Raw genomic sequence first — 10,364 nt, 5'->3', positions numbered from 1 at the left:
CATGTAGGTGCTTGTGTGAATGCATGTGTCTGCGCGCATGCATATCCATGTGCGTGCACAAGTGTGCAGTTTTCCTGCTGCTTCTGCATCAAGGTCTTCATCTTGTTCCTAATACCTCAGCTTATCATCCAAATATTGCCCACAGAGAACCACAGGGAGCACTGGCTAACTGACTCTCTCAGATATACCAGGCTGCTCCAGGTGCTGTCCCCCATCAGCTGGTGCCTGTCCCCCCTGTGCTGCCACGGACTGGGCTAACCAGCTGGCCCTTGCCCAGGTGTTCTCTGTAAAGTGAGGGGAAGAATTATCTACATTTCACAGGCTCGTAAATCCCCCATAAACACTTCCTTCTGATGTTTTTCTCCATTTGCCACTGGATTTATTAAAATTGAGGAAAGGCATGCTTTTCTTACTGAGGAGATGCTAAGATGAGTTCTTTGTGGGGTGTGGTTTGTAATAATTTAATTAGCCCAGCTTTTTTGGGAAAAAAGTGTTAATTAGTTTTTGCTTAAAATACACCATCTTGGTGGCCTCTCCTTCCCCACTTCTCTCCCCTGGGTGAAGCCCCAATTTTCCATCCACACCCTGCAGCAAGTCCTAGCCTGGTCACCACTGTTATTTGAGAAAAAAGGAAACGCAAAAAGGAATTTTTGTGCAGTCATGGAATATGACACATGATGACTATGATTCCTTAGGTCCAAGACACTAGGACAATGGAAAGCCGCACTCCACAAAAGGTCAACCACACATAGTGGCCTCTGAAGGACCATGAAGTTCTCAGAGGCTGCTGGCCACGGGTCCCTGTCCCCAGAGGTCTCAGGAGTGGCTGCTGAATGTCAGGTGGAGGCAGGAAAGCTCGTGGAGGGCATCTCAGACAGAGGGGAAGAGGTCTCTCCAGGTGAGCCCATCCCCCCGAGACTTGTCCAGCCACCGGCCACAGGGGAAGATGGTGGCCACGCCCGTGCTGGTGTTGGTGACCTCCACCCTGTCCACCAGCCAACCCGAGTAGTAGCCACTGCTGTCGTGTTCCAGCCGCACCTTACGCAGCTCACCCAGCTCCAGGGTCTCCAAGAAGAAGCGGTCGGTGCTGCCCCGCTCAAAGAGGTTGCGCATTTTCTGCTTTAGTTCTCGCTTGCCTGTGTCCCCATTGACTCCAAAGATGGTCACGAACACATTGGCATCGGTGCCCGCCCCTGGCTCATAGCCTGTCGTCACAATGATCTCATACTTGACGGGCACCAGGCTCTGGATCTTGCTGGCAAAGCTCTCCGTTGTCTTGGTAACCTCGAATACCCTGAAGTACTTCCTCTTCCTCTTGAGGGGGATGAGGCAGTCGCAATTAAAAAAGTACCTGGCAGAGGGATGGGAGAGAGAGGGACTCAGGGGACACCAGCCAGGATCTCACCCTCCCCCACCCATTGATAATTTCCTCCCAAGATTCCAGCCCAAGATCATGAGGCTGGAAATGTCTGCAATAAGCTGTGAGTCTGGGGCTTGTTCACATTTGCAGTGAGGTGGCATCCTCTAGTTGTACCTTGATTCTTCTACATACTTCTTTGTCCTTCACACTCCATATCCAATCCATGAGCAAAAGCTTTTGACTCTATTTTTAAAGTTTACCCAGAATGAGCTCACTGGAAAAACTACCCAGTATCTGTCTGTCTGTCCTGCTCTGGTCCAAGTTACCACGCTCTTCTACCTGGAGAATGTCAAAGGTCTCCTAACTGATCTCCCTGCTTCTTGCTCCCTAGGTTTGGAATGAACAATTGGTATGGATTCTTCCCACGCCAAATTGCTAATATTTCTATCAGCTTTGGAAATGAGCAGTCATGGCACTTGGTGAATGAGCATGTGCATATTTCTTTATGCATGGGCCCACTTGAGGAATGAAGCAATGGAAAGGTGTATCCAGTGAGGAAAAACCCCTATTGCTATGCGTTAGATTTGGAGTGTTCTCCCAAAGCTCAAGTGTGGGGCAATGCAAGAACATTCAGTGGTGAAATCATTAGATTATGAATGTTGTAACCATATCAGTGGATTAATCCTCTGATATGGATTAACTAGTTGGGTGGTAATTATAGGCAGGTAGGGTGTGGCTGGAGAAGTAGATCACCAAGGCATGGCTTTGGAGTTTATATTTTGACCCTGGTGAGCAGAGAGAGCTCTGCTTCTTGATTTCCATGCCTTGAGATGCTTTTCTTTGTTAAGCCCTTCCGCCATGATGTTCTGCCTCATCCCAGGCCCAGAGAGATAGAGTTGGCCATCATGAAACCTCTGAAACTGTGATCGTCAAATAAACTTTTCCTCTTCTATGTCATTATTGTCAGGACTTTTGGTCACAGCAACAAAAACCTGACTAAAACATCTATTTTGGATAAAAATTCCTTTTTTCTTTTGGTTCTGGGGATTGAATCCAGGGCCTCGAGTACACTAAGAACATGCTCTACCACTGAGCTACACCCACAGCCCTCAGACGAACATTCTTAACAGCACAAAGAACTTGGTCTTCTGCATTTGGCATCTCATTAACTCCCACAACAACCCTAAACATTATCCTCTCGTTTTATGGAAGCGGGAGCTAAGGCTTGAAGAGGAAAAGTCACTGCTCCAGGTAACCCAGAGCCAGGGGCGTCTGGCCCTGAAGAGCAAGCCATTTAAAGATGCTTCACAGGAAATCTTGATTATTTTTTGAGATCTCTTTCCGCAACTTATCACTTAATATATTTGGATTGTTATTCCATTCCAGAATTGCTTAGAGGGAGATATACTTGCATTCTTTGTTTTAAGAATGCTTTAAAATGTATTTCTTCATGCATATGCCTACCAATATCCATAATTCTATGTAAATGCACAAGTTGTATGAGCATATATATGCTTTCCCAAATGTACTCATTTTCTTTCTCTTTTTCGCTTGGCTCTACCTCCTCTTCTCTCCCTCCTTCTAGCATCCCACCTTTACCTCAAATAACCCAAGTAACAGTTGAGGGTGCAGCCTGCCAAATTTCCCCCCATTCCACCCAACCATGCCCAGACCCACACACACACACAGACATATGGGGATGTCAGTATTCCCTTGACTAAACAGCTTCATAGAAGACATGTTTTCCTGCATCTTGCTTTTCTCACTCAACAATACTTCCTGGGAATTTCTCCAAGTCATCTGGTACATATTTAATTCATTATTTTGATGGCTAAAAAAAAAAAATCCCTGATGTAGATATAAGGAAATGTTTTCTAATAGACATAATTAGAAGATCCCCATAATGTGACTCAAGGGCTTGGTGGAGTCCAGGCTCCAGCTAGAAATGAGCATAGGGTGGCCAGTAAGAGTGGAGGCCAAAGTAGAGGATGAGCAGGAAGCGATCGCTACGTAAAAACACGGGCAAAATGATCGCCCTTCTGTGCACACGGTGTATGTGAAGTATTAGAAAATGCCAGAGAGAATGGAGTTACCAAAACACCGGCTGGCAGGGCCTGACAGAAATTTTACTTTCTTTTGCCTACTTTTCTGTGTTACTCGAATTTTGATGATAATTTTGTATTAGAAAGGCTATTGCGATAAAACAATAGAGGTTTCTGATTTTAAAAAAATAGATAAAAGACTATCTGTGTGTTCTTCCACCAAAATCCTGAGGATATCAGAGCGGGAGAGAAAGAGAAAAGGTGAAGGCAAAATCAGAGAATGGGAAAAGATCGGAGGAAGGAAATTTGAGGTTATTGTGCTTATAAGAGATTGAGATTAAATTCATGGAAATTCAAATATGGCTAACATGGTAGTTGGAAAGGAACTGTGGGCACATTCGCGGTGCTAAGTGTCTTTTCTAGTGTAGATGGAAGTACGTTCTAGAAAGACGCCATGTAACCAGCTGCAATGATTAGACCCACCTGAAAATTTGTGCTGAGGACGAAGGTGATAATTCTAGGGGGTGGGGGAGTTTCTTATTCCTCAGGAACCACGACTTGAGACCTACACAGGCAAGCAGTGGGTGGGGAGACTTCTGAAAGCACCCCAGGATGGCACTCCTGCTGTCCTTCCCCTCTAGTCAGACTCCAGGGGGCATCTAGCTCTCTCCCAAAGGAGAGTGAGGCACAGAGAGGTGATGGGCACTTGCTCAAGGTCACAAGCTGTCTGACGGCAGCTCCAGTGTCCAGGGGCCCAGATTCTCTGAATTTCTTTCACTTCAGGAAGAAACCACTCCCACAGACACCTCTTCTTCCTCCTGTAGCCCTGGGGACACACTGACAACGGGTCCCAGTTTGAGGGTGCAGGAGAAGATGCTTCACTTGGGAGAGGCTGCATCTCTCAACTGGATACATGAATCCTACAACCTGGCCTCAGAACCGTGGAGTAGGAACCTCACCTTTCCTTCTTCTTGGGGTAGGAAGAGACCAGGAGGCGTGGGGGTCTTTAGCTCTCTCTTTCTTTCACAAACAACATTGTAGGTTTAAAGACACCTGGAGTGGTGACTCTCTTATTAATTGATTTTGTTTATCTGGGGGCATGAAGAGGAGGCATCAGCAAACTCATTCCTTGTGGTTAGGAGGCAGCTCTGGGCAGCCCAAGGGGATTTAACCTGGCCCTAACTTGCTGGTTGAGTCTTGAACTCTTGGGACTGAAGTTCCAGCTTTCAAATCCTCATCAGGATTGGCCAGAGAAGCCACACCCAAAAACCAACCCCCCCCCACCCACCCCCTTACCCCACTCCCGCAGGATTGATTGTCCTCAGGCTAGGTTTTCTCTAAAAGAGCAACAAATGATACTGCAGCCCAAGAGGGAAGTTTCTATGAACTAATGTTTCCCCCAATCCAAACTCATGTTGAGGCCCTACCCACATTGTGATGGTATTTGGAGACAGGACCTTTAAGAGATAACTAGGAGTAGATCATGAGGGTGGGACCCTCAGTGGGATCAGCAACCTGAAAAGAGGAGAAAGAGGAGCCAGAGCTGTCCCCTGCCATGGGAGGACACAACCAGAAGGCAGTCATCTGCAAACCAGGAAGGGAACCCTCACCAGAACCCAACCATGCTGGCACTCCTATCTTGGATTCCCAGTATCCAGAACTGGGACAAATGAATGTCTACTGCTTAAGCCACCATATTTTGTTAGGGCAGCCCAAGCTAAGACAGAAGCTTGGAGCTCAGAACCCTTTAACAGCCCAATTCCAAAAGGGGAAGCCTTGATGAAGGGAGCTAAATGCAGGGCACTTGTGACTTGCTGGTCACAAACTGAGTGTGGAAAGATATTGCTCTGAGAGGCTTGGGTTCCTGATGGCCGGAGCCTGCAGACAAGGGACTCTCCTGGGTGTTGCTTCTGTGGGGGCTATGGCCACCTTCCCAGGTGCAGGAAAGGCTCCAGTGTGTGGAATGCCACAGCCCCAGGAGGGGATGTGGCAGGAGGCTGCACACTCAGCACCAGCCAAGCTTGGCCTTGGCTTCCTCTTCCCACTCCTGCCTGGGTTCTTCTTGGTGTCTTCCGGGCCTTCTGGAGCCTTCAGGCTATTATGGGTTCCAAGTGACTTTAATTAGACAAATTGACAGCCGTGCCTATGTTGCCCAGGTAACAAAGGCTCTGAATCCTCCCAAAATGCCTATCTCCTAAATACCCCAATGAGAGGAGTAGGGGGCCCAAAGGATGGGGTGCTGTTGGATCACCCTGCTGCTTTCTGGTCCCTGTGCCGTCCACAGATGTTCTCACTGTGAATATGTAAGTATTGATCTTTGTGATATTTCTGTGTCCTTGCAGAGGGAGGGATGGGAGGGCAAGGAAAGGCCCTGCAATCCAGCACTATTTGGCTTTTTCAGTGTTCCTCCAAGGAAGTCTCCCTGGAGTCAGAGGCTGAACACATCCAAGGTCATCTAGCCTAGTCCCCTGCCTCCGGAGTTTGATAAATAATTCATATAGCTCCAAAACAAGAACAGCTGTTCCTTCCTGTCCTGCCTTGTAAGCCTCCTGAATGGGGTGGCCTTGGCTTTGGGAGGGACACCTCCCCACACCCCTGGCCCATGCTGCATTAGAGGTACTGTACATACACATTGCCATACTCCATCTCGGTGATGGTGATGGTCTTGACGTGCCAGACCAGCTCTCTCTTGGGAATGAACCGGTCCTCCCTGGCCAGGTGGCCCACACAGATGGAGGAGATGTCCCCCAAGTAGATGCTGTCAAACTCGAATGTGTCTGTGGTACCCCTGAAAGAAACAAAGTGTGGCTAATGAGCTGCCTGTGATCTGTGAAGTAGGTAAGCATTTACTGAGTGCCTACTGCATTCCCTAATGCACACCTGTCTTAGCAAAGTCACAGATGGGAATAGTGGGGTGTAGATATGCAGGTGTTTGCGAGGAAATTCTGGCATGGGTGAAGTTTGGGTTCAGTGTGGGAAATGGCAATGGAGAAGGTGGGAGTGTGGGCAGTCAGCAGTGGTCTGTAAGTGCCAGTCTAAGGAAATCAGAATTTGTCCTGGTAGCCAGGGAGTCTGCTGAAGACTGAACTTTTATGCCCTCTCCAAGTTTATATGTTGAAACTCCAGTGCAGTGGTATTTATAGATAAGATCTTTGGAAATTGACGAGGGTGGAGCCCTCATGAATGGGGTTAGTGCCCTTATAGAAAAGAGACCAGAGAGCCCCCTCACCCCTTCTGTTGTGTGAGACCACAATGGGAGAATGGCTGTCTATGAGCCACAAGTCAGGCCCTCACCAGACACTGAATCTGCAGGTGCCTGGATCTTGGACTTCCGGCCTCCAGAACTTTGAGTAATTACTGTCATTTACAAGTCACCTCTCAGATTATTCTGTTGCAGCAGCCTGAATGGACTAAGCCAGGAATAGTGGAGTTAGTGGGGAGGTGGAGACGGTCCAAGCAGCTGAGTAGCTCGGAGGCGGCTCTGAGGAAGCAGGAAGGAAGTTCCATCTGTGTGCCTGGGATGGTGTTTGCAGTGGGTAGCATGGAACTAGCACACAGTAGGTTCTCAATAAGTTCTTGCTAGTTAGGACCACTTGTAGACCTGTGGCTCCCCCTGAGGGGGAGGGAGATTGTTGGGGTCCGTCTCCCACCCACTCCCCACCCATTTTCCTGTGGGTACCCTGTTCCTACTTCCTAAAGGCCCGCTGTCTGGAAGAATTTTCCACGAGAAACTCTTTGGATCGGTTCTTCCTGCCCTCCAGGATGAGCCAGACGTTCTCCCGGGTTTCGCCTCCGTTGCCCGTTTCTATGACGATCTCATAGGCTGTGATGGAGGAGGCGGGAGAGGGTCAGCAGAGGGGAAGCAGCCGCCCACCACGGGAATACAGCACCACTTCCTCGGGGCCTCTCTTCTGATCTTAGGCCACAGCCTGGGGGCGGGGAGGCAGGTTAGCATCATCACAGTCCCAGCCGGGTAAGTACAAGTGCCCAACTCTGAGGCTACAGCGACAGTTCTGTCTTATTTATAGTAGCCACCTCTTTGCTGGGCAAATAGGGGAGATGTTGGGAAGGAAGCAGGATGTGAGGATGAATTCTCCGGAGATGCTGGGCCTGACTCAGGGCTCAACAAGATGCTACAAGGAAAAGAAGTAGGGAGTGGCTAGGTCCAGCTTTGAAAAGTCGAGGACAAAACCTGGCAGACAAAGGACCTCAAGAGAGCCTTGAACTTGCTCCAGTGTGCAGCCCCACTTCTACCTGCCTCAGCTGCCACCATCAGCCACACAGCAACCTCTCTGCCCTGCTGTTCTGTCCAGCATGTCTGCATCAGCATTCGTTCATCCAGCCTCTGACCAGTCGGTGCCACAGGTCAGGGACTGCACCAGACTCTGGTGACACTGGAACTCCCTCGGCACAAACATTGGCCAAACCGTATGACAAAACGTGATAACCCTGCAACCCCAGAGTAATCCGGGGTGAGAAGAAACGGGATCGATCCCTCACCCCTTTCAGCTCCCAGAACTTTCTCTCTTGCTCTCTCCAGCCACTTGCCCCCTTGCACCTGCCTTAGAGCTCTGCGCTGCCCCTTCCTCTGCCTGGAATGCTTTCCTCAGAGTGAGTTGACCCCTCCCTCCTCTCCTTCTCCTTATGCAAAAGTCAACTTCTCAGGAAAGCCGACTCCAAGTCCCCTCACTAAAATGGCAACGCATTTCCCTCATGCACTTGTCTGTCTTGCTTCGCTGTGTAATTTTCTCTTGTCCTCATCTATGTCATTTATTTATTAATTCTGTTTGTACCTCTCTTCTCCTATTTGATGTAAGCTCCATGAAGACAGTACTCCTCATTTTGCTCATTGATAGACTTCCAAGTGCCCAGAACAGCTCAGCATGGGGTAGGCTTTCAGTAAGTATTTACTGAACCAAAGAATGAATGGTTGAAACCATTCATGGCCAGTGTTTGAGGTTGGCCTTGAAGAAGAGCCGAGAGGGAAGAACATAAATAAGATACTGATGGGGGCGAGATGTGACCCAGCCTTCTCCCCAGGGGCCAGGCCAGGGATGGAGCTGACACCAGGAGTGGGCCTTGTGCATAGAGCTTCTGCTGACGGCAGTGAATCCTTAAGGGTTGGGGATTTGGGATCCAAAGGGATCGCTCAGTTTCTGTGCCTTTACCTCAGAGGTAGGATCAAGACAATCAAGGAGAGGGATTCTGAGTCTGCTGCTCAGTGTGAGGTCAATCCCAGCCCTGGTGCAACCCCTTTGCCTTTGTAATTTCTCTCACTCCTAAATTTCTCTACTCCCTAAAATAGGTAGAAGGAATTGGGCAGAGGCAGGTAGCCTAGGCGAGGGAAAAGATCCACAGGGCTCATAGCCCCGCAGGAGGGAGCACTCCACATCTGGAAGAGGCCAGACCAGGGATCCCAGCCATTGCCGAGATTCTGCTTTCCCAGCAGAAGCCAAGTCATGTTTGGCGAACAGGCACTGGTGAGTTTAAGGGGCATTGCGAAGGACATGGTTTGTCAGCATGAGGGAGAGGTGGGGGCTGTAGGAACCTCCATGCCCACCACCATGAACTCAAGTAGGAGATGTGAGAGGAGATGGTCCTCAGGGTGAGGACATGTGGGTAGGGTAGCTCTATTCAGGCATGAGGGGGTGTTTATGCCATCAGATGGAGTGCCTAGAGGTCCACGTGGGGTCAGCCATCCAAGAATGAAAGTGCCACAAGGACAGCATTTCCTGAAGTCAATAGGGGGTGGCACTTCAAGATGATCAACCTGAATTTGTTACTTGGTTAAATAAAGGTAGCTAAGATTGCATCCATAACATTCCCAGGGCAAACCTCTGGCATTGAATGTGGGTGTGGCTGCCTGTCCCCTCCTGGGCAGCCCAGAGGGTGCCATGCTGTCCCCTGAAGGCTTGTGGCAATGACTCATGGGTTCGGGCCTTCTCCTAGCTCTTGCCCCTGTCCTCCCTTCCTCCACACCCACACATCCTTCCAGAACTAAACTCCCCTTAGCAACTTCCCTTGGCTCTTGTATAAGGGGCTTCCATTCCCCCTTTGCCTACACCGTGAGGCTCTTAGGAAGAGGAGCACGTCTTCTTCCATTCATTGAGTCTCTACTAAGCCCCAGGGCTGGAGGTGCTACAGAGGGTGGCAAGCATGAACAGTGCTCTCCCTGACCTGGGAGAACCTTGGGATCTTTCGAGAGCCTAACTCGTGTGAAGGTCCATGCAGATACACTAGAGATCACAAAGCAGCATGCATCACCTATAGCACCTTTAGAAAAGACTGGGCCCAGTAACTCCTCAAGAAGTGCAATTACTGAAGCTGGGAGCCCACTTTCTGGATCAGGGCAGGAAGTCCCCTATAGGAAACTTGAAGAAAGGGTGTTCAGCCTTCATTTGAGTGCTTCCAGGGACTTGGGGCTCACTAACTCTTAGGACAACCAACTTCATCATTGGGCAGATATCCTGGCAAAGATAGGTTAGGTGGTTTTCCACCAAATGCATAATTCCCTTTTGGGGTGTACAGTGGTCCCCTAGAAGGGGCTGTACAGCCAGGGCCCAAGTCCCTGGCTGGCCCTTGCCTCTGGTGGAGCCATGTGACTAGTTCTCACCAATAGAATATGTGTTAATGTGTTAAGGAGGTGGGGGAGGGCCTCCTCCAGGTTCTCTTTTCCTTTCTGCAAGAAATGTGGAAGCCACACTTTGGAAATGGCAAAGACCCAGATGCAAAGTTCTTACGTTCCTAAATCATCACATGAAGGATCTCCCACCAGTCACCCACACTAGACCACAAATTACATTAGAAATGAATTTCCTTATGTTAAGACACTAAGATTTGGGGGTTCACCTCTTAGTGCAGCTAGTGTTGCCTTAATAACTGAGTTAGCAAATACTTTCTTGCGCTGGGTTCTGCCTTTGGCAAGCCTTCTAAACAGCTGGGCCCAGACAATTGTGTATTAA

At 49.2% G+C, this 10,364-nt stretch overlaps 1 protein-coding gene across 3 annotated transcripts in view; it reads right to left on the bottom strand.

Annotated features, from left to right (window-relative positions):
- Window positions 1–362: 362 nt before the first annotated feature.
- Window positions 363–10,364, bottom strand: part of Loxhd1 (lipoxygenase homology PLAT domains 1) — a 133,935-nt gene continuing 123,933 nt past the window's right edge. For 2 of the 3 annotated variants that reach the window (XM_048806606.1, XM_015482237.2), the window contains 3 exons: window positions 7,093–7,225; window positions 6,032–6,190; window positions 572–1,351 (listed from right to left, as the gene is read on the bottom strand). In XM_048806606.1, the coding sequence (XP_048662563.1) occupies window positions 871–1,351; window positions 6,032–6,190; window positions 7,093–7,225 (773 nt within the window). In that variant the 3' untranslated portion in view covers window positions 572–870. Of the gene's footprint in view, window positions 1,352–6,031; window positions 6,191–7,092; window positions 7,226–10,364 lie in introns of all 3 variants that reach the window. The other variant, XM_015482238.2, reaches the window with a different exon arrangement.

The sequence above is a fragment of the Marmota marmota genome, unplaced genomic scaffold (assembly GCF_001458135.2).
Source record: "Marmota marmota marmota unplaced genomic scaffold, marMar, whole genome shotgun sequence".
NCBI lineage: Eukaryota > Metazoa > Chordata > Mammalia > Rodentia > Sciuridae > Marmota > Marmota marmota.
The sequence above is the reverse complement of the archived record's forward strand: the minus strand, read 5'-3'. Positions and strand labels throughout refer to the sequence as shown.